Here is a 25,381-nt window from a genome sequence, read left to right on the forward strand (position 1 = left end):
ACCTCAAGTTCAATATTTAACCATTTAAGTGGAAGATACCACGCTACTTCAAACTGTCACGTAATAGTCTTTTTCCTTATTTGGGTGCATCAGAGGGAAGACGCTGATGCTCCTGCCGGTGTACGGGTAGAAAGTACATTTATAAAACTATGTATCAATGTCACCGGTGGCCACAAAACACTTCAAGGAATAAACTGGAAGACGGTTAGAATTTAGCAAGAAGGACAAGGAAATGCAGGACCCCCCTACCCCTCAGACTCAGTCCCTCACAACTTTGCTTTGGACTCCTTGCCTCCTTCGTAGAATATTCCTGTCACATGGGTGGGTCAGCTCTGGGGGTCCAGCGAGAGGGCGCACCCACGTGTCCCTGGGACTCGCCGGTAGACCTCTCTCCCAACCTGGGTAGCTTCGTTCGTAAGACTCACTTACCGCCCCCAAAGAAAGACATGCCCGCCCACTCTAACAATTCCCTCCACTCTCGCTGGCAGGTGTTAACCCAGGAGCGGCGGGGATCTGGGCCAAGCCCCCACCCACAGCCGACAAAAGCTGGCAAGGTCCGGCCAGCCCTCCTTGGGGTTAGGACTTTGGAGAGCAGCGGTCCTGCAAACGTGAGCGCCAGCCCGGTCCAATTTGCAATCCAACCTGGACTACAGTTACACCTGTGGTGCATCTTACAAGGGTATATGTGAATCCTAGTAAATGTGGAATGTAAAGGTCTTAGCAAAATAACTAAGAAAATGCTACAAAAGCTATGTTAACTAATGTGATGAAAATGTGTCAAACGATCTATGAACCAAGTGTATGGTGCTCCACGATCATACTAATGTACCCAGCTATGGTTTAATAAAAATAAAAAATAATAATAATAATTATAAAAAAAAAAAAAACCAAAGAGGAAGATCCTTCCCCGCGCTGTCTGCGGAGCGCCACAAACTCCGGCTGCGGGCTTGGGAACCCGGTGGCGAAGAGCGGCCTCCCCTCCCCCAGCGCACAAGTCAATGGCGTTGTCGGGGAAACGCCGTAATGGTCTGAAGAAGCGCGCCACACACAAAAAAAACCCTGCATGGTGCTGCAGCAGCTCCGATAGAAAAATTTCGCCTCCAAGTCCACGCTAGCTCTTCTCGGACCCATGGCCGAGCAAAAAAGAGGCTCTCCATGGGGATATACTCTGTGGGGTATACTCCAGACACACGGGCGGCTGTTCTGTAAAGGTTTGTTGAGGCAGAGCTCTCAATGAAGCCTGGTGCTACGTCGTTGTAAGGCTCTTTCCCGCCCCTGTCATTCAGAAGGTTGTGCAGGTCTTGACGGCGGTAGGTCTATCGGCCCCAACCAACAGCCAGCCTTAACTTCCCCGATAGCTTGCGTTTGCCGGCTTGACCTAAGACTTTGTTTCGGTATATCTGCCCTTGCGAGCCCGCGGTCAAAAGTGCAGCGTCGCTACGCGCGTCTATTAGGAACCATAGGGTAGTGATGGCGGCGCTCTGTGAGACTTTCCTGTCACTGGATACTACTACTCCCAGCCTTTCTCAAAGCCGCCGGAGCAACCCCCAGGTCTTTAGTTTACTAGTGGCAATTTGACTTGCTCTGCTGCATGTCTGCAGGGACTGAGGAAAGTGTGGAGACGCCCCGGGGATTGAGCAATCGCAGTTTGAAAAGAAAAAAAGCCAAACAAATTAACAAAACCCACCCACCCTAACAAACGAGGCTGCTGGAGAGAATGAAGAAAGAATGGTTCATGGTCGGAATAGTACTGGCGATCGCCGCAGCTAAGCTGGAGCCATCCATAGGGGTGAATGGGGGTAAGTGTTGCACCTCTCCGGCTCCCCCTCGGTCCCCGCTTCAGAAGTAATATATGAATCTTGGAAAGGAGGGATGACCATAATTGGCAAGTGCTTGCCAATCTCGGGGGCACTGGCCAGCCCTTGGCCCTTTTGCTGATTTTCCAATTTACCAACCCCAGGGAAAACTTGTAATTCGGAATGGGACAAAGGAATTTGAGCACAGGTAGCCTTTTCCGCGAACAATAACTCTTATCAGTGTTAAGGTGTGAGGTTATAGAGAATTAAACTTATTCCTCTTGCCTTCAAAGTAGCATCCTATCCCAAGGGACTCTAGCTAGCCAGGACTTCATGGAGTGGACTTTATCTAATCTACTTCCAACTCCTCCCCGCCCCCACCTTATAAAAACGTCAAGGAAAAAAACAAAAGTGGCACCCCCGCCCTGAACTCAGATTTTGTGGCCCACATATCGGAGAGTGATGATTTGCTGCAGTTGCTGGCGCTCCAGAAACTCCTAGCCCGACTGACCCGTTGCGCTCTTTCTTTTTTTTTTTTTTTGTAGAGACAGAGTCTCACTTTACTGCCCTCGGTAGAGTGCCGTGGCGTCACATGGCTCACAGCAACCTCCAGCTCTTGGGCTTATGTGATTCTCTTGCCTCAGCCTCCCGAGCAGCTGGGACTACAGGCGCCCACCACAACGCCCGGCTATTTTTTTGTTGTTACAGTTCGGCCGGGTCTGGGTTTGAACCCACCACCCTCGGTATATGGGGCCGGCGCCCTACTCACTGAGCCACAGGCGCCGCCCTTTCATTACAGGACACTACTTCCGTGTGCTGCTGGGGTTCAGTTGCTAGGCTAGCAGTCTAACAAATACAGCCTGTGTTAGACAGACTGTGTGGTGTGTATTAGGGCAAGGAAATGTAGATGGCCTAAAAACATACTCAAATCTTTGAATAGCGGGAACTTTATATTGGGGTGATGGGGACTAGTGGGAATACTAGAAATAGCTTTTTATGCTCCCCTCACCTTTAGACAATCTTGTCCTACTTTTCACAAACATTAATTGAATTTCTTCAGTTCATTCGTCTTTTGACCTTGTCAGTTTCTAAACTTATTGACGGGTATAATGGGGAAGTCATACAACAGGCAATTAAGAACAGAAACGAACACACCGTCTTTATGGTAGGGAGTGTTCATGAGGATGTTAGAAGTTATTTGTACATTTTTGTTAAAGCATGATGGACGAGAATGATCTCTCAGGAGAATAGTAGTGGTTCCTTCTCCCCTGACTGCCTCCAGTTCCTCTATCTAGCAGTAGTTTATGGAAACATTCTTTTTTTTTTTTTGAGACAGAGCCTCAGGCTGTCGCCCTGGGTAGAGTGCCGTGATGTCACAGCTCACCGCAACCTCCATCTCCTGGGCTTAAGCGAATCTCCCAGCCTCCCAAGTAGCTGGGACTACAGGCGCCCGCCACAACGCCTGGCTATTTTTTGGTTGTAATTGTCATTGTTGTCTGGCAAGCCAGGGCTGGATTGGAACTCCCCAGATCTGGTGTATGTGGCTGGCGCCTTAGCTGATTGAGCTACGGGCACTGAACCTATGGGAACATTCTTAAAAGAATCATTTAAGCAAAATTTGTGGAGATTAAAGTTATGTTGTTGTTGTTGTTGTTTTAAAATTTTGTTCCTCTGTATTCATCTTAGTACACGATGTATTGAGTATATGCTCTGTGGGAAGAAAGATTGTTGAATGCTGAATGATTTCCCTGAGGTCTTCCTGCATGTGTGAGATAGATTCTGCAATGTTATTTGTTCCCTTGGACTCTGCTTATTGAAGTTTTGGTACATTATTGTATCTTAGAACTGTTACTCATTTACTAGTCTTTATGCCATTAATATAGGACAATTGATTCTTTAATTCTAAAAGAACAGAACGTTAAGAGCTGGAAGGGACTTTGAAAGTATGTTAAGCCAACATGCTTCTTTTACAGTTGAGGATACTGAATGAAGCCTGAGGCCAGGTGGCTCACTCTAGGTTAAGTTATCTAGTATGGGGAAGAGGAAGCACTGGGACCAGGATTCCCCCTAACTTCATATCAGTTGCAAAATCTATACTAATGTTTCTGGCAAAAAAATATTACTGAAAATGAATAACCATTATATAGAAGGGCATTTATATAATAAAGACATTTCCCATGTCCTGATTTTTTAGCCCAAAGGAGCAGAGTAAAATCAGCTAATATTAGAATGTATTAATATGATTTCTTTGATAGCTGTCTATGTGTAAAAGTCACTTTTTTTGAAACCAGAAGTTAAATGAACAATTGTTTGGGATTTCCTTCGTAGGCTATGAAACTAAGTTATTGATGCTTCTGTTGAACTTTTTTTTTTTTTTTGAGACAGAGTCTCACTTTGTCACCCTCAGTAGAGTGCCATAGGGTCTTAGCTCACAACAAACTCAAACTCTTGGGCACAAGAAAGCATGTTGAATTGACCTTCACACCTGACCCTCATAAATAAAAACAAATCTCCAAATAGTACCAAATCACACTTTCACTTGTGAACAAGAATTATCTGACAGGGAATTTGGAGAAAAAAGACTTTATTCCAGTGACTAGTTTGCAAACCAAAAAGACACAAACAACCTTTGGTATAAAAGACGGTGCGCCGGAGAGCAAAGGGAAGGCTTGGGTTTTATAGCAAAAATTCCCACCCCAAGTACTCAATCAGATCTATTTATGCAAGTAAAATACTGAAACTTGCTTAGTTTTGATTGGTAAATGTAGCTGAGCTTTGAGTCAAGTGAACTCTGATTGGTTGATTCAGGTGAGCCCCAAAAGTCCCAAAGATAAAAAGGTGTGGGTTTTCAGAGGACTCTGTGTGTGTGTTGATCCACAGTCAGCAAATTGTCACTTGGCTCTATTTTAAATTTAAACACAGTTAGACACTTGGGATCCATCTGAAAGGATTGGCTCTTTCAGGTTTTCATTTGTTCACACAGTCCTCTAGATAAAACAACAAAAATCTAGGAACCAGGAGAGGAGTGGTGGCTGAAAATATTAGTGTTATAGCCTGCTCTTTAGAGTGTTCTAAAGGACCTCTTTTGGCTTGTAACTTTTAGTCAAAAGTTTCCATTTGTGGGCTTTGTACAATGGGAATGTGTGATTTTTAATGCATTCACATTGGACAATTTTCAATCAGACAATATTTTTAGGCATTCTTTTAAACAGGACAATTTTTTGTAGTTTTTAATTAGTTGTTAAGATGCTCACCTCACCTTTACTTGGATTAACTCCTTAATGACTATACTATTTTCAGGTATGAGACTTCTATACTTAAAGTATCACACACATGGATACCTAAATTGGCACATGGAAACCCTAAATTATAGATATTGAATAACTATCCAAAGGGGCAGAAGCTTAGATAATTTAGTTCTTAGTTCTCTGTTGCTTTTAATAAGTTGAATTTTATTTACATATAGAAAAGCAGATTGAAATTCAAAAGCCATGGTAGATGTAAATATGATAGTCTGTTCCGGTGTGACTTAGGGAAGCCCTGAGCTATTGCACACTTTATAGTTTATGGTAGATGTAAATATGATAGTCTGTTCCGGTGTGACTTAGGGAAGCCCTGAGCTATTGCACACTTTATAGTTTATGGGAGTTCAGCACTGTGCAGTTAGTTCTCAGGAAGGGAAAGTTTACTTCTTTGGAAATACAGACTGAGGTTTTCATTTCCACCTGCATTTTAATTATTCCTGTTAATAAGACATTAATCCTAAAAAGGAAACTGCTTTGTTTTTTCATTAAAAATCATGACCAGAAACATACCATAACCTTAAATAGACTAGCATGAATATCCTAGACTATTTTAGAGTAGGTTTGGAGATAAAGTTTACCTTGGTGATAAGTGGCTTTTGTGAAATGGTAATAGTTCCTTGCATTCTTTTTTTTTTTTTTTTGTAGAGACAGAGTCTCACTTTACCGCCTTCAGTAGAGTGCCATGATGTCACAGGACTCACAGCAACCTCTAGCTCTTGGGCTTCAGCGAATCTCCTGCCTCAGCCTCCCGAACAGCTGGGACTACAGGCGCCCACCACAACGCCCGGCTACCTTGCATTCTTAAGTATTCCTAAACATTTTGTTTTTTCCTACTATTAAAAAGCATGAGCTTTGGAGTCCAAAAATTGCTTCATTTTTATGGCAGATTTTTCTTTTGATTGTGACTCCCCATTCCATTTTGATCATAAACATTTTATTCTTTTATGTTTAATGCAAAAGTAGATACACATTTCCAATTTGAGCTTTATAGCCATCTCAAGATCAGTATCTGGTTATTTTGGTGACTTAGTGGATATAATTGTTAGGTTGGGGAGGGGATGCATATCATTTTTATATCTTAGTTTCAACTCTTACCTCTGCGTAAATATTCACTAAGTTTTATTTTTGCCCTAGGTAACTTCTAGTTTTGCGTTATCACCTTGGGCTATCGGTTAACCTCTCAGTTGATTGTGTCTTAGAGGGGCCTTGGGTTTCTCTGAATGAAAATTAATTATTCTTTTTTTTGAACAGTCTCACTTTGTTGCCCTCAGTAGAGGGTTGTGGCGTCACAGCTCACAGCAACCTCAAACTCTTGGGCTTAAGCAATTTTTTTGCCTTGGCCTCCCAAGAAGCCAGGACTACAGGCGCCCACCACAACGCCTGGCTATTTCTTTTTTTTTTTTTTTTTTTGGTTCTAGTTGTCATTGTTGTTTGGCAGGCCCTGGCTGGATTCGAACCTACCAGCTCCACTGTTATGTGGCTGCCACCCTAGCCACTGAGCTATAGGCGCTGAGCCAAAAAAGTTAATTATTCTTTCCCCCTAAAAGATGCATTGTAGGCAGTCCAGGAATATCCTTGCTCATGTCCTTTTGTGGATTAGAGTTATTTTGATGTGTATCTAAAACATAAGGTGTATACTCCCTCTCTAGGATTTAAAACATGAAAAGTCAGGAATTCTTCCATTGAATTAATACTAATTAGTTAATATTTATATGTATTTATGTGTGTGTGTAGTGTGGATGAAGTTAGCTTCTTAAAGAGTAAAGTTGGTCAATTAAGGTAGATGTTTTCATTTTCCAAAGTAATATGTTATGTGTTTGCTGTGGAGATGCATCTCTGGACATGTCCCTGAGCTCTCATTTGCTACCATATTCCTAATTCTTACCCTTCATATGTAGAAATTCTGGAGGCACCACTGTGGATGAAACTACAATGATAGAATAATAAAGAATTCAAGAATAATAAAGTCTCATTAAAAGCAGGGGATTGGAGGAAACTGAAAATGATACAAATTTTTAAAAATCAGGTCATTTGGCTTGGCGTATGTAGCTCAGCAGCTAGGTGCCAGGTATATACACCTGAGCTGGAGGGTTTGAATCCAGCCCTGGCCTGCCAAATGACAATGACAACTGCAACCACAAAATAGCCAGGCGTTGTGGTGGGCGCCTGTAGTCCCAGCTACTTGGGAAGCTGGGGCAAGAGAATCGCTTAAGGCCAAGAGTTTGAGGTTGCCGTGAGCTGTGCCGCCACAGCACTGTATTCAGGGTGACAGCTTGAGACTCTGTCTCAAAAAAAAAAAAGAAAAAAAGATCAGGTCATTTACAGTTCGTGGGTCTCAAAAAAAAAAAATCAGGTCATTTACAGTTTGTGGGAAATAACTGTAGAACTTCTGTAGTTGACCTCCTCCCTAAATTGACCTAATTTTCACAGACCAGACATGCATGTGTACCTATCAGTGCAGTAGGCCTAGTTTATTATGTAGACTGCCTTTGTGTGTTGACCAGTTTGTTACAGTCCCTTGGGCAGTCAACCTATAGAAGTTCTACTGTGTTTTCTTCCCAAATCCACTTACTTTAAAATCTGCTCCTGAATCACCCTCCTCAGCTGTTGAAGAAATAACTACTTCAATTAGTTATTAGAAATACTTATAAATGCTTCTAGTAGTTATTAGCTGCTGAGACAGATTCGCTCACGAGTCTAGAAATAATGCATCTTTCTAACAGTTTTTGAATAACCTTATGCCCCCAACGGAATGCCTTTTGCACTTGCCTTCTCCCCTTTGCTCCCTTTTCTCCCATCTCAGCAAATGGTTTATGTAAACGCCAAGCATTTATTTATCTCAAAGTTTAAGGACATCTTTGTTTCTATCTCTTTTTTACCTCTTAATTTTTTTTATTAAATCATAACTGTGTACATTAATGCATTTATGGGGTACAATATGCTGATTTTATATACCATTTGGAATGCTTACATCAAACTGGTTAACATAACCTTCACTTCACTTAATTATTGTGTTAAGACATTTATACTCTCCGCTTAACCAATTCATAATTGTCAAGTCATGGAAGCAGCCCAAGTGCCCATCAACTCATGAATGGATTAACAAATTGTGGTATATGTATATGATGGAATATCATGCAGCCTTAAAAAAAGATGGAGACTTGACCTCTTCTATGTTTACATGGATGGAACTGGAACATATTCTTCTTAGTAAAGTATCTCAAGAATGGAAGAAAAACTATCCAGTGTATTCAGTACTATTATGAAATCAATATATAATCACCCGCGCTTTCATATGAAAGATAAAACACAACTATAGTCCCCAGTGAAGGAGAGAAGAGAAGGAGGGGAGGGAGGAGGTTGGTGGAAGGAGAGTAATGGGTGGGACCTCACCTATGGTGTATATTGCAAGGGTACATGTCAAATCTATTAAGAGTAGAGTATAATTAACTTTGTTTCTTTTATTCACTGTTCTACCTCAAATGCCTAAGACGTAGTAGATATTTGTAAATATTTGTTGAATGCATAAATGGTGATTTTTTTCTTCCTGAGCTTGGTCTTCTGTCCATTTACTGAGTAAGTGGAGGGTTTGAGGGTATGGAGGAGTTGTGATTATGGTCTTGTTTTATTTAGGGGATGTATTAGTTTCTCAGGGCTGCTGCGACAATTTACCACAAACCAGGTGGCATAATTCTACAGAAAATTATTCTCTCATGTTCTGGAGGCCAAAAGTCTGAAGTCAAGATGTCCTCCAAAGGCTCTGGGGAAGAACTCTTCCTTGCCTCTTGTAGCCTGTGGTGGTTGCCAGCTATCCTTGGCATTCCTTGGCTTATGGAAGTATAACTCCATTTTCTGCCTCTGTCTTCTCATGGTACCTTCCCTGTGTACGTGTCTATGTGTCCAAATTTTCTCCTTTTTATAAGAGTACCAGTCACTGAATTAGCAACTACTCTTAATTCAACAAGACCTCATCTTAACTTGATTACATCTGCAAAGACCCTATTTCCAAAAAAGGTCATATTCACAAAATCTGGTGGACCGGACATTAATTTTGGAGCTGGACACTACTCAATCCAGTATAAGAGCACTGTAGAGAGTGTCAAGTATGAGAAGATCTTGGATTGTAACATGCTGGTATATATCAGGATTTCTCAGCCTTGGCACTATTGACATTTTAAACATGGGAGTTTGGTGTTGGAGGGGCTGTTCTGTGCCTTCTGGGATGTATATCAGAATTCCTGATCTCTACCCACTAGATACCAGTAGCACACCATATCCCCAAGTGAAAATAACCAAAGAAAGTTTTCAAACATTGCCAAATGTCTGTGGGGAAGCCAAATTGTCACTGCAAGAGAATCACTGATATACAGTTCTGACAATTAAGTTTGTGAACGCATCCTAGAAAAAGTGCTACATACCTCCTTGCTGAGTATCACTATGGTCACCTTCCAAGTACTCCCCTTGGGGAGCTATACACTGATGCCAGCACCTAGTCTACCCTTCACCTTGTTCTTATGTTGGCAGCACTGTACAAACAACTCAGTAAGGTTTCATAACCTTGGTATATTAGTGTCTCACAGCTGTGTTTGAATTGACATGTAGTGGTGTCTTGCTGAGTGACATTCATTATTTTTGCTTATTTTTGTGTGCCATGCAATGGTAGCTCTGATGGTCATTCTAGAAAAAGAGTTCCAAAATTGCTGGTGGACCTAGTGTGGACTAGGGGCTGGCATTGGTGCATAGCTTCCCAAGGGGAGTACTTCAGTGGTGACTGTAATAATTGATATTCAGGAATGTAGCACTTTTTCTAGGACGAGTTCATGAACATAATTGATAGACCTCATACAAGTGTAAAAGTCAGTTTTTTAGACCTCCGTCTTTTAAAAGAACATTCTTTGGGGGCGGTGCCTGTGGCTCAGTGGGGAGGGCGCTGGCCCCATATACCGAGGGTGGCAGGTTCAAACCCAGCCCCGGCCCAACCGCAAGAAAAAAATAGTGGGCACCTGTAGCCACAGCTTACTCCAGAGGCTGAGGCAAGAGAATCGCCTAAGCCCAGGAGTTGGAGGTTGCTATGAGCTGTGTGATGCCACGGCACTCTACTGAGGGCCATAAAGTGAGACTCTGTCTCTACAAAAAAAAAAAAAAAAAAAGAATATTCTTTGGATAATATTTTAAGTTTTAAACCCAACTATATGCAAGTTAGAAATGATACTTTAAATGTCAGGATTGCCCCTGTTGTTCTCACAGTACTGACACATTTGCGGTGGAAATAACCCAATTTCCTGGAGGGTAAGGACCAGGCCTGTCTGATTCATCATGGTATCCCCAGGGCCTGGAACAATTTAATAGTAATTATAATCATAGCAATATACTATTAAGTACTCTATATGTATTATCTCATTCACATAGTAAGTGCTCAATAAGTATTTTTAGAATGAATACTGAGTACATGCATGATTATAAGCTTTTATTTCTGGGAAGAAGTAAGAAACTAATAGTTGCTAAAGAGAAGGGAACTTCCTTCCATTGATTCTCTTCTTTGGATTCAGAGGTATTTTGATTGTTATATAAGCACTGATACCATGATAGATATAATTAGCACCTGCATTGAATTATGTTACCTTCCTGCTTTCCTATGTGCTGATTTTCTGGTCTGAGGATGCTATGCTAAACCAGACAGCCGTGGTCTTTGCCCTTTGGAAAATCCTCTCTGGAGTTAGCTACGTTACACAAAAGCTTACCTCTGTCAGGAGAGGACACTAGAGGCAACACTAAAATGGAAAGTGCCATTTGTTGTCCTGTAATAGATTCTACTTTTATACCAAGTTATCTACTGGAAATTTTTTCTAACAATAACTCATTTTTCTCTTTTTAGGACCACTGAAGCCAGAAATAACTGTATCCTGCATTGCTGTTGCAACAATATTCTTTAACAGTGGACTATCATTAAAAACGGAGGTACTATCACCGGTGGGGCACATGAAAAGCAGGGAGAAAAATTTAATTTGTACTTGAAATTTCACAGTCCTTTCACAAAGGCAGTTATAGCTATAATTAGCTATAATCTGAAGGTTTCCCTGTGACAGAAGATAACTTGGACTTCAGGTTATCTTGAAGGACTTGTAGCCTTGTGTGCAAAGGACTTTTATTTCATTTCTACATATGCATATTATAAAAACTTTATGGTTAGCAGCATGGACCCTGAGGATATGGTTATAATGAGTATGTTTTTAATACATGATTGAACTGAAGCATTTTCATGTCTTCCTACCCTGGTGACTATTGTGCTTGGGCACGTTTGAGCTGTTGTTTAGTTGTGGTTTTTATAACTTCTGTGGATCTATCTTTTTTCCCCAGGACCCATGCTGTTCAAATACTGCTTATTTTGTCATAACTTTTAAGTAATTTTTATTTTTAAAATATCCTTCCTTAGCATATCTATTAATAAATAATTAATAATTAACTAATTAATTTAAATATTGGTATTTTTTCATGCCAAGTCCAAATCTCATATAGCCAATATGGATAATGTTATTTACTGATCCAGGTTTCACTGAACCTAGGCTTTTCTTGGAAGTAAAGAAATCTAAATATTTTTTCACATGGGAGAGAAAAACAAGTAGATCTTAAGAGTCTCTTTTGACTTACAATAGAAGAAAAAAAGAGAAGAAATAACCATTTGCTTTTGAAGAAATTACATAAAGTTATTCTAATGGGCTTATTCTTATGTAGATAGGGAAATCTTACTGTAAGAAGGATATTTTTTGAAAATGGTTTTAAAACTTAACATTCTGGCTCAGCATTATTCATTCTGGTTCATTGTGATTTGAATGAACACTAATTTAGTTACCTTTTCCTTAGATCACCCTAGTAGCAAGATGGAAAAATATTATTTTATTGAATTTATGTATTCTGTATGTTGATATGAATCTTTTTGGGGGAGTTTTTTTGATACATGTAGGATTAGTGTGTAGTGTCTACAACTGATGAATTTTGTTTCAGGAATTGTAAGTATTCTTACTAATTACTGCTCTTCTGGAAAAAGTGGAATAGGATGGGATTTCCTAAATATGTCAAATCCCAGTTTTTGTAAAGAATATTGATATGAGAGGACCATGATTAGTGGTTATTGGGTACAAGCTTTTTCTGTCAATACCCGAGTTCTAATATTGGTTCTCCAATGTGAGGCAGAGTGATGCAGGAGGATAGTTACTGGGAGGTCTTCCTGCTGCACTTGGCTTATGTTCTTTGAGGAACAGCTGCCTTATCTAAGTCCTCTTCTTGGGACGTTGCTCCAACTATGTCTAGTGGCTGCTTAATGGCGACAGCTGTTACTTATGACATAGGAAAGCTGGCAAGAGACTTGATTTCTCTCCTTCACTTCTTACTTAATGCTATTCTGTAAAGCAGCCAACTTTGTGGGATGTAGGAATTAAAGAAGGAAGAATGTCACAGCTTTCAGCATTTCTCTGAGGACCAACTTCTTTTGTAAGCACCTAAGAAACGTTCCGAGTCATCCCACTAATTTGGATGTAATGATGAAGTGCCTTGATCTCCTGGTTTATCATGGTATCTAAGTAACCATCAAAGCTATTTCCTCCATCAAAGGCCCTTTCAGACTAATACGTTAAGTCATTTTCATGTAAGTACCATGAGCTAAATTGCGCCACTGGAGCTCCCATCAAGTCATTTTCAAAAGCCATTTAACTTAAGATGTCCTAGATTGCATCATTGTATGGTATTAAGCCATCTCTAAGCTCTACTAATTTCCTGGGTAACCTAACTTACAAATTAGAAGGTAGTAATCTTGTTATTTGTTTTCTAGGTAGTAATACTAAATTAATTGCAGCATGGACTATGATTTGTGTATCTTATGAGGTCTTAGGATAGTGGATTTTTGCATACAGAAGACTGTAAATTATTATTGAATTAAGTTTATTTGGAAGCATTTATGTTGATCTTATTCAAGTTTATTTATATTGAATGTTTCTACGGTATTACTCATACGTTTATTTAATGATGTGTATTCTAAAATTTGTTTCACTTATTTGTAAAAATTATAAAGGACACTGTACTAATGCAATGCTACATCTTCAGCTTTATGACAGTTGATAATTCATTTTTGAAATACCTGTTGAAATTGGTTTCTGAGATTATGTTTTGTTGAAGTGAAATAAGGTCACATTTAAAATTTATTTTACATTTAGCTAACTTCAAACCTGCAGTTTCAGAAGGTTTGTCACATAACAGACTGTGGTAGGGGCAATTCATTTAAATACATACCAATTAAGCGCCATGGCTACAGGCACTAGGCTTGGCCCTGGGAATGGAAACTAAGATGAGCAGGAGACTCAAGGCCTGAAAATGGGTCCTGAGTGGGGCAGAATATATACATGTTTATTTTTCTAAACAGAGTATTTTTTTTTTAAATCTCATTAGTTGAAAAGTAAATATGGCAAATTCTTAACTTGGGTTTACGCTGCTTGTTTCAAGCCCAGAGCTATGAGCCTGACTCTCAGAAAGTGAATCAGTTGAAGTCCAATAAGGGTTAGGAAGGAAATTGGTATGTAATGAAAATATTCCTATGCCCCAGTCAGAGCCCTGGCTTTAAGCAATTCTTGATGCTGTCAGTGAGACTCTGGTATAGTCAGTACAGTATATGGAGTGTCTCCTTAAGTTTATTTTAATGGAATTTGACCTGTTTTACATGTGAATATACAAACTGTTATGCAGAGGCAACTTTTCCATTATTCCTGATGGCATTTATTTATGTGGTCCTAAATTCTACCCAGGTTTATGAAATAAATAGTATCGGGCGGCGCCTGTGGCTCAGTGAGTAGGGGGCCGGCCCCATATGCCAAGGGTGGCGGGTTCAGACCCAGCCCTGGCCAAACTGCAACAGGAAAATAGCCGGGCGTTGTGGCGGGCGCCTGTAGTCCCAGCTGCTCGGGAGGCTGAGGCAGGAGAATCGCGTAAGCCCAGGAGTTAGAGGTTGCTGTGAGCTGTGTGACGCCACGGCACTCTACCCGAGGGCGGTACAGTGAGACTCTGTCTCTACAAAAAAAAAAAAAAAAAAAGAAAGAAAAAAGAAAGAAATAGTATCATATGGAATAATCCTATTTTGGATTTTATAGAGTTTAGTTGCTTCTTCTTTTCCATTGTTACTGGATTTCATCTTTATGGTTGTATAAAGAAGACATGGAAAAGATACTACATTGTTTTTTTCTTTAAGTCATGAAAACCTTTATTAGAAACACTTCCCTTTTGTTTAAGAGCCCCTCATGGCCTACTATGGTAGGTTGTTGGGACTCATTTTGCTAAGTCCTTTACCACATTCTGATGCAATATCAATTTGTAATTATCATTTGTTAAGTCAGCTAGCATTTTCTATCTACATTGTAGTTTTTATAACATTTTTCTGATTATAAAAGTGATATTTACTAATTATAGAAAGATTAGAAAGAATACTTGTTATTAACATTCATGTGATTTTTAGTCCTTTTTAAGATTAGAAAGAATAATTGTTATTAACATTCATGTGATTTTTAGTCCTTTTTTCTAAATATCTTTTTTTTTTTATTGTTGGGAATTCATTGAAGGTACAAAGAACCACGTTACATTAATTGCATTTGTTAGGTAAAGTCCCTTTTATGATTGTGTCCCACCCCCAAAAGGTGTGTCACACGCCGTGACCCTCCCTAAAATATCTTATATAGAGAATTTTTTTAGAAATAAAATATTCATCATATTCATTTTAAAAAGTAAAATTGTATATGTATGTATGTGTGTATACGAACTTGCAGACATATACACATACACGCATATATTTGCTCATATTTTTTCATGTAATGTTGTATAATAATTTTCGTGTAGTTTGATATTATTTAATTTTCTATATATTTTATAATAAAAATAATTATTTCCTTTTATGAATATATGATTTATTCACATAGTTCAGAATTAAAAGGTAGAAAAGTATATATATGATAAATCTTCCTTTCATCCTTTCACTAGATACCTGGTTCTCTTCTCTGTAGATAACTAATGTTAACAATTTCCGTATACCGTCCATATACCTTTCCAAAAATATTCTATGCAACACATACAGATGTGTATCCATCCCTCTACAAATTTTAGTATTTTATGTTTGGTGCTTTATCTTATTTTATTTTAAAAAACACATCTTGTAGAGTGTTTCATATCAACACCTAAAGAACCTTGGTTCTTTTTGTATACCAAATAGTATTCTATTGTATGGGTGTGTAATAATATGATTTACTTATCTTTTATTGATGGACATTTATAAGATTTTGCTATTACTAATATGTTGTAAAGGGTAACCTAAAAATATGTCATTTCACACATTTGGGAACATATGTGAAGGATAAATTCCTGGAAGTAGAATTACCAGGTCAAACGACATATGTAGTTTAAGTTGTGTACCTAGAATGGTGGCATGTACTTATTAAGTGTTTTCTGAATGAAGGAAGGAGTTGCCAGATTGCTTTCCATCGGCTAGACCAGTTTACACTCTTATTGATGAAGTAGGACCGAGATACTGTACTCCCACATCCTCATCAACATCTGCTTATACTTTAACTTTTACGCCAGCCATATACACCCAGGCTGGTGGGTTCAAACCCAGCCTGGGCCAGCTAAACAACAATGGCAACTGCAACAATTATGTTCCTACATTTGGGCATTTGTTTTCAGGTTTTGTTTTAATAGATAATGTTGTGACTATGACGATTAGTTCTGTGTATATATGTTTGTAACTGCCTTTTATGTTCTTAGTATAAATACCTAGACATGAAATTTTGGGTTCCCCAGAATGTGAATTATATGTATATACAGGGTGGCCACCAAGTTCATGTGCAATTTAAAACTTTATGGCCACCCAGATTATATATATATATATATATATATATATATATATATATATATATATATATGGTATATAAGTATAAAAGTATATATATGTTTATATATATACTTTTTTTTTTCTTTTGAGACAGAGTCTCGTTTGATCGCCCTCAGTAGAGTACTGTGGTGTCACAGGCTCACAGCAACCTCAAACTCTTGGGCTCAAGCAATCCTCATGCCCCAGCCTCCTGAGTAGCTGGGACTACAGGTGCCCACCACAATTCCTGGCTATTTTTTTAGAGATGGGGTCTCACTCTGGCTCGGCTGGTCTTGAAATCCTGATCTAGGCAATCCACCTGCCTCAGCCTCCCAGAGTGCTAGGATTACTGTCATGAGCCAACGCACCTGGCCCCAAAATGTGAATTATATTATAGTCCTTGTTATGTATTCCCAAATTGCTTTTCAGATAAGTTATGCTGTTTTCTATTCCTATCAGAATTATAAGCAAATGACTTAGCTAATCATTTTATTATGATTTTTAGAAATGCTAATATTTATTTCGTATTTATCATATTCCTCTGAGTATATTTAAACGAAATTTGGTTTCAAGACTGTTGATAATTCTCTGAACTACTTTTGCTCAAGATTTATTTATTTATTTATTTTATTGTTGGTGATTCACTGAGGGTACAAGAAGCTAGGTTATACTGATTGCATTTGTTAGGTAAAGTCTACTGTTGCTCAAGTTTTATCTAGCTCAGTGGGTAGGGTGCCAGCCACATATACCCAGGCTGGTGGATTTGAACCCAGCCTGGGTCAGCTAAACAACAATGACAACTGCAAGAACAAAAAAAAAATATTTGGGTGTTGTGGCGGGTACCTGTAGTCCCAGCTAAGCCCAAGAGTTCGAGGTTCCTGTGAGCTGTGACGCCATGGCACTCTATCGAGGGTGACACAGTGAGACTCTGTCTCAAAAAAAGAATTCAGATTAATTGTAAGGTTGGCTTATTTTTCTTTCTTTCTTTTTTTTTGTAGAGACAGTTTTGCTTTATCACCCTCGATAGAGTGCTGTGGCGTCACAGCTCTCAGCAATCTCCAGCTCTTGGGCTTAGGTGATTCTCTTGCCCCAGCCTCCCAAGTAGCTGAGACTACAGGCACCCACCACAATGCCCAGATATTTTTTTGTTGCAATTCATCCGGGGCCGGGTTTGAACCCACCACCCTCTGTACATGGGGCTGGTACTCTACCCCACTGAGCCACAAGCACCTTCTTTTTCTTAATCTGAGGGCCTAATATGGCTTCTGGTAGGCCCAACATCTCCCAGCGGTCCTAAATTAGACCCAGATTGCCAGAAATTCTCTAGATATCATTAGAGATGTCATATGATCAAAAAGGAAGTAACTGTTTATATGTCTCCACCCAGGGAGATAGTGGGAACCTATGAGACAGATCTCAGAAAGTAGCAATTAGCGAATGAGTTTGGGTTAACCTACTGTCTATTAAACTGATAAATTTAGGCTAATGTCCTTGAAATTGAGGATCTCTTGAATCTCTCACTTCAACTAAGGGAGCCATTATGGTTCAATGTTTATAACCAGTGAATCTCTGGCATCTTTGAATATGCTGTAATGACTACTGGCTTTTTTTAAAGGACTGTACTTTTTCTACTGCACTTTGAATTTGTTTTCATTCAACTAAATAGCCACATAACACTAATTCAAATGCAAATGTTTTAAAGTTTATATATATTTGAACCCCAAGGTTAACCAATTATTCTTTTTAGCCACCAGATTCATAACATGTGCCTGGATTATCATGTTTGATGTACATTTGTTCCCCTCTTGGGGCAGCAATGTCATACAATATAAGAGGCAGCATGCCCCAAGTAAGTTTAATTCTGATCTGTACTGGACAGTATCTCTACTTCAATTTCCTCATCAGTGCAATGGAGACAATATTATCTACTTAAATGGGTTATTATGAAGATTTGATGAGATAACAGGTAAAATAAAATGATAAGCTCAGGTCATGGCATATAACTGGTATTCAGCAAATGCTCACAAAGAATCTAGTGAGTAGATCATGGAGGGGAAGCTATTTTGAATTAGAGACTATCACTGAAGAAAACATTTAAACAATTATTTATAGATTCCATAGCATCTTGCCACATTGAGGCCTGATAGGTTTGATATAATGAATACTGATTATTTAATTTAAATCTGATAGGTCCTGTTATAAGTTTTTTAAAAGATTTATTTTTTTATGCAGATAAACATACATGTGTGCTTATATTGTCAACAATCCTCAAATCTATACTATTGTAAAGGTTTAGCTTAGTCCTAGTCCAGAATATTACAAGTCTGAATTGTTAGGCTGTATTATATATTTGAAGGAAATTAGAATACTTCAAAAAATTTACACGAAAATATAATCATCATGAAATTGTATCATATGCATATACTTGTAGATAAAAATTTCAGCTATGAAAAGACTGGAAAGCTAACTTAATGTGATGTTATGTGAGTAGCAATGTCTTTTCAGAGATAGCTTTCTTACCTGGCTTTATTTTGTGTCCTTCCTTTTTCCAGGAGCTGACCAGTGCTTTGGTGCATATCAAACTGCATCTGTTTATTCAGATCTTTACACTTGCATTCTTCCCAGCAGCAATATGGCTTTTTCTTCAGCTTTTATCAATCACACCCATCAATGAATGGCTTTTAAAAGGGTATGTTTAAATCTTTTCAAGGGTCTACCTTTAAGGGGGCATCTCTAGTGATATTATTGTTTCTATGGCCACTATATATAAAAGGGCTTTTTGTATTCTAACTTATAAAGAAAGAAAAGCACTTCTAACATTATTGTTTACCTTTTAAACAATAGTGTTTCATCAAGAAGTTTCTTCAAAAAATTAACAGAATTTTAAAATATACCTTAATGCTTCATCTTAAGGTTCTGGGATGGATACTTTATGGGGAATTTAAAAGGGTGATCTTGGGAGAAAAATAAAAAGGACTAAGGATCTAAGCTTTGTATGTGTGTGTATAATGTAAGCTGTTATTAGATGCTTTGCCTTTGCATTCTAGATTTTATCAAATGTAAATATATAATGTCTGAGTATAATATGTATTTTTAGAATGTGTAAGAAAGAAAAAATATATATGTGGGATAGCATTTATTTTTTTCACTTGTTCTAAGTTTGATATAATGGTTCAATTAACAGTAGATTTTTAGTAGAATCTTTATTAAAATATTACATTTATTAAAAGGATTTAATCATTTAAAAGAATTATTTAAAGTGGTTTAAAGCTAATCATATTTTAGCATCATAGTATAATAGCTAAAATATTGAGCTTAGATCCTGAAGATCCTGAAGATTGAGTTCTGACCCTACCTCTAACATACTGAGTAACTTCGAGTAAAATTATTTAATAGTTTTGAAATTGTTTCTCTGTCTATAAAATGATAAAATGATTTTGGGTATATAAATTGTAATCACTTACTCATTTATTCAAGTCATTTATTTATCTCTATTATATGCCAGGAAGTATTATGCCATTGGAGAAACAATAGTAAAATGCCAGTTAGTTCTGCATGTTGAGGAGACTTGGGGGATATGATTATCAATAGACAAGTAAATATATGAGCAAGGTAGAGGTAAGTGAAAAGAGAAATACAATGTATATGGTTGAAAGTGGTAGGGTGGGCAGGCTGGTGATTAATGTAGATTTAGAGATCTGGGGCAGAATGTTTTCTAGGCACAGGAAACAGCATGTACAAAGGCTCTAAGGCAGAATCAAGCCTGGTGTGTTGCAGGGTTAGCAAAGCAACCATGATGTCCAGACTTGGTGATACAGAGGAAGAATAATAGGACTTGGAAGTGAAAAGGTAGGCAGGAGCCCAGTATGCAGAGATAGACCATGGTAAAGCATTCGGATTTATTCTGAGTGTTGCAGGAAACTGTTGGAGTGATTGAAAGGAGGGAGTGATGAGGTCTGGTTTATATTTGCAGATGATTCTCCTGGCTGCTGTGTGGACAGTAGGTGGTAGAGAATAGAGAGGAATCTAGGAAATCAACGAGGAACTGTTGTAGTGAGGTAGCAGTGCAATGGAGAGAAGTGAAGGTGAATTTCAGAGTTAGAGCTGTCAGAGCCCATGGGTGCAGAGGATACAGAATGAGAAGGACAGAGAAGAACTCAGAGTGACTTTTGAGTGATAGGTATGACCCATGGGATAATCGGTGGCATCATTTACCTAATGGAGGGGTAAATAGATTAGGAAGAGAAGAGGAAATTAAGAATGCTATTTTGGGGCAGCACCTGTGGCTCAAAAGGGTAGGGCGCCAGCCCCATATGCCAGAGGTGGTGGGTTCAAACCCAACCACGGCCAAAAACTGCCAAAAAAAAAAGAATGCTGTTTTGGCTAGATTGAGTTTGAAAGAATAAACATTAAGTTTCACTGAAAAGCATGAAATGCCACATAAATGTAACATCATTTTACACAGCAACTATGTATTATGCATATCAGGAACAATAGTAACTGACTATCTGCCGTGTGTAGGACATTCAAGGAATAGGAAGTGTTTTCTGGTAAGTTCCAACCTAGTTTGGTATGTGGATATATGCATATATACACACACACATCCATATATATGACAGTAATCAACCAAACAGAGAAGCATGTGGGTTGTCAGGTGAGTGGTGGAATCAGTAAAGGATAAGCAGCTCCAGGTGGCGCCTGTGGCTCAGTGGGTAGGGCACCAGCCCCATATATGGAGGGTGGTGAGTTCAAACCCAGCCCTGGCCAAACTACAACAACAAAAATATAGCTGGGCACAGGGGCAGGCGCCTGTAGTCCCAGCTACTTGGGAGGCTGAGGCAAGAAAATCAACTTCAGCCCAAGAACTAGAGGTTGCTGTGAGCTGTGACGCTACAGCACTCTACTGAGGGTGACAAAGTGAGACTCTGTCTCTAAAAAAAGAAAAAAGAAAAAAAGAATAAGCAGTTCCCCAAAGGTTGGGCATGCCCATAGTGGAGAGTTCAAAAATGAGGCAGTGGTGAGAGACAAAAGTAAATAGTTTCTTAGAACCAGCTTGTAGAAGGCCTGCACTACTGAGGCGAGGAGTTTGAGTTTGAAGCTGTGGATGACGGAGAGAGGGAGAGCGCTCCTAAAAGTGCTGAACAGGAGAAGAACATGTTAAAAAGTGACCATGAAGGAAGATTAGTCTGATAGCATTATCCTGGGTTTATTATTAGAAGAGTAGTACTTGGAATCTCAGTATGCTAAATAAAAGAAGCATACAATTCTCACCGTAAGCTGTTAAACTTAAAGGAGTATGCACTTGCTCCAATTCACTTAGAGAAAGCTTTTCTTTAGCTCAGTTTTGTCTCTTTCCTAATCCACAATTCGAAAATACCCACTTAGTATGTTAATTTGAGGGAGTTGCGTATTCCTACCTCAGAATCATGTTTCAGTCATCGAAATAAAAGTGTTTTGAGGAATACTCCTTTCATGCCTTGCTGTGTGAAAGGGACAGAGTGTAGGTAGAGTAAACATTCAGCAGGCATTTGTGGGTGTCTGGACTTGGATAAAAAGCATCTAAATGGGAATGGCGGTGGTGATGGAATGCTTTTTGAGGAGCAAGTGGGACCATATATAACTCCAAAGATTCAAACTGGATCTTTAGGAAAAAACTGATCTCATTCACAGAAATAGGTTAATAAAGAGGGGAAATTGATATTTTAGAAATTACATAAATTCAATCTATAGATCTATTGTATAACATGGTGACTATATGTAATAATAGTATATTATATACTTAAAAACTGCCAAGAGAGTAGATTTTCTATTATTTTTTTTTATTATTGGGGATTCATTGAGGGTACAATAAGCCAGGTTACACTGGTTGCATTTGTTAGGTAAAGTCCCTCTTGCAATCATGTCTTGCCCCCAGAACTTCTATGTTTTTATCACACACACAAACCCCAAAACAACTGTGAGGTGATGGATATGTTAATTAGCTTGATTGTGGTAGTCATTTCACAATGTACACGTACATTGGTCTGATAAGTTTGTGAACTGATCCTAGAAAAATTGCTACACACCTCACTGTTGAATCACTAAAATCACCTTTTAAGTAGTTCCCTTGGGAAACTACATACCAATGCCGGTGCCTAGTCCACCCTTCAAAGCAATTTGGGAACTCTCTGGAATGACCATCAGAGCGGTTGTCATATGAGGTCTAAAAATTAAGTTTGCGAACTTGCCACCAACGTTGGCAGGTTTCCTAACTTTGGTATTTTAGTGTCTCACAGTCGTGTTTATGTCAACATGTGGCAGTGTTTGCTGAGTGGTGTTCATTATTGTTGTTGCATGTTTTTATGTGCCATACAATGACAGCTCTAATGATCTTTCCAGAAAAAGAGTTCCTCAATTTCTTTGAAGGGGGGACGAGGCACTGGCATTGGGGCATATCTTCCCAAGTGGAGTACTTTAAAGGTGACTGTGGTGATATTCAGCAAGGAGGTATATAGCACTTTTTCTAGAATGAGCTCATGAACCTAATTGCCCAACCTGGTATATGAAGGTTACCATGAAAGTTTTGAGAGAGACTATGTTATGGTCCATTATTTCATTTCCAAGAAATACAGTTGACAGCAGCATCCTCTCAGATACCCATGCGAGTTCCAGCTTGCTTACTTTATTGGTGTTGCAGGGAGGGCTTCATTTGTTTCCATCCGAGAGGCACTCAGGCATAGCTGTGTAGATGGGAAGAGAGAACTTTTGCATGATGATTTTCTACGATTTTAAAAGTGGGTTAAAGTCTCAGAGTTTGGAGCATTTATAACAGGCTTTCAGGACCCTTCTCCTTCCCACGTGACAATTTTTGGTGGTTTCTAGAATTTAGAAAAGGCCGAATTTTACTGAGAGATAAGGAAAGGAGTGGACACCCAGCAACTGCTGTGACTGAGGAAAACATTGCTACTGTGGAAAAATGGTTCGTGAAAACAATCCAGTGACATTTAAGGACGCTGAAGTGGCACTACAGATTGGATCACTGGTGGCGTCTAAAATCCTGCAAGATTATCTTGAAGTTGGTAAAGTTTCATCCCGATGGATGCCTCATACTTTGACAGATGAGCAAAAGCACATCCGCACTGAATGGTGTGAAGAAACGCTGGCCACGTCTGATGGAGGGAAGTCGAGATGCGCTTCTGACATCGTTACTGGTGATGAAACCTGGAGTTACTAGTTTGGTCCAGAGAATAAGCATCAGAAATGTGGATTTCTTTTCCTAATGATAATCCACCAACAAAGGTGAAGGGGCCCTGAAGTGCTGGGAAGAAAATAGCAGCAACTTTCTTCTCCAAAAGCAGTCATGTTGGATCCGTTCCTCTGCAGGAACAAAGGACTGTCACTGCACAGTGGTACACGACAGTGTGCCTACCCAAAGTTTTTAGGAAGCTTCAGGAATAGCAGATAAGAACAGGAGTTCAGGGGACTAACTTCGACCATGACAATGTATCTGCCCACACAGCTGACATCGCCATTTAGTTCCTGGAGTCCACAGAGTCCTGGCCTGGCCTCAGGTGATTATTTCCTGTTCCCCACAGTAAAAAAGTGTGTACATGGAAGAAGTTTCTCCAGCCCTGTTGAAGCTGTTCACATCTACAAAAGTGAAAGGAGTGAAAAGAGTGGTTTCACAAATGGTTTACAAGAATACACAGGTGCACAGACTGTTACAGTGACTATATTGAGAAAGTACAGGTGGTAATCAAAATGATTTTACATTTCTTGGTTTTTGTGAATACAAAATTTGTGTAAGTGTCCCTCATACTTTCAAATTTACCTTTTTAGTCCTAGCTGACATTCCCAAATTCATAACTGCCTTGACTGCCTTGACTCAAACTAAGCATGTCTAATATCGGATATATATTTCCTTTTTTTCTAGCTTTATTGAGGTTTAATTAACAAATAAATATTGCATACGTGGTATTCCTATATGCTGAAAATAAAATTTGAAAGGAAGTGGGAGAGCCAGCAACCAACCAGAATGGGCTGGTTGAAAAGACAAGAGACAAATAATAATGAGGAAGTAATTATGAAGGTAACCAAGAAAACAGAGTGCCCTGAGAAGCAAGAAGGTACACAAAATGAATATGGAAAAAGGTTTTGGATCTGGTGGTTTGGACATCACTGTTTTGTTACCATTGCAGGCCCATGGGCTCTCCCTGGAATAGACATTAAGAGGCAAAGGGAGAGTCACAAGCAAAGCTTTTTTGAGGCTCATGTTTGAACACAAGGGAAAAAGCACAGAGGAAAAATCCTCAGTCTGGCTCCTGGAGGGGAGCGTTATAAAGAGGCAGGAAAAGGGTGATGTGTATCTAGGTAGAGGTGGAGATTTTCTTCTGCTTATGTAGTTTTATTACGTGTGTTGTATGTCTCATTAGCATTTTAAATCTCCACCCCAAGCCTGGTTTTTAGCATTAAAATGAGATAATAATGAGGGAAAGTGGGGTAAAGCCAGTGTGAGCGGCTGTTTAGCTTGAGGTGGTTAGATCCAGATAGGTTTGGTTTCTTTGCAGCCACATTCCTTATCAGAAATGCCAGCATCTTGCTTTGGTCATTTTGGAATACATTAATCAAGAGACAGATTGTGGATCCCCCTCCTTTTGGGGGTATGAGCTGAATTCCAGTAGCTAGGAGGTCAATTTTTGTTTGCCTCTAAAGTTAATTAGGCTGGGTCATGCTGTCTTGTGTTGCCTCCCTTGGTTAGACATAAGGCCTGAGTCCTGTCCCTGTGTTGTCTAATTACTTTTAAGGTTGCAACTTTTACTAGTAGAGGGGTACAAGTTCCATTTTAGAGGAGTAAAGAGAAAATGATGTATGGGGCCCTGGAGTAGAGTACTCTTTAAAGAAGGTCGACAGAGAGTTACAATGAAAAAAGTAGGATTGGCTCGGTGCCCATAGCTCAGTGGTTATGGTGCCAGCCATAGTCACCGAGGCTGGTGGGTTCGAGCCCGGCCTGGGCCAGCTAAAACAACAATGACAACTGTAACAAAACAATAGCTGGGCGTTGTGGCGGGTGCCTGTAGTCCCAGCTACTTGGGAGGCTGAGGCAAGAGAATCACTTAAGCCCGAGAGTTTGAGGTTGCTGTGAGCTGTGACTTAACGGCACTCTTCCAAGCCTCACATAGTGAGACTCTTGTCTCAAAAAAAAAAAAAAAAAAAAAGAAAAGAAAAGAAGGAAAAAGCAGTATTGTATCTTCAGGAGACAATAGTAATAATTTTGTTACCTATATTTGTATATTATTTCTTCTGCCTCTTTGAAGGCAAGAACATCTTAATGTTGTTTTCTTTCTTTCTTTCTTTTTTTTTTTAATACTTGGTGTAGGATCCTACCCATAGAAGGCACATGT

At 39.2% G+C, this 25,381-nt stretch overlaps 1 protein-coding gene across 1 annotated transcript in view; it reads left to right on the top strand.

The window, feature by feature from the left end:
• Window positions 1-1,612: 1,612 nt before the first annotated feature.
• The window catches only part of LOC128573726 (sodium/bile acid cotransporter 7-like), a 123,099-nt gene continuing 99,330 nt past the window's right edge, over window positions 1,613-25,381 (top strand). Inside the window, exons 1-3 of the mRNA XM_053574093.1 lie at window positions 1,613-1,799; window positions 10,977-11,059; window positions 18,554-18,690. Coding sequence (XP_053430068.1) covers window positions 1,718-1,799; window positions 10,977-11,059; window positions 18,554-18,690 — 302 coding nt within the window. The 5' untranslated portion in view covers window positions 1,613-1,717. The remainder of the gene's footprint in view (window positions 1,800-10,976; window positions 11,060-18,553; window positions 18,691-25,381) is intronic.

The sequence above is a fragment of the Nycticebus coucang genome, chromosome 21, assembly GCF_027406575.1.
Source record: "Nycticebus coucang isolate mNycCou1 chromosome 21, mNycCou1.pri, whole genome shotgun sequence".
NCBI lineage: Eukaryota > Metazoa > Chordata > Mammalia > Primates > Lorisidae > Nycticebus > Nycticebus coucang.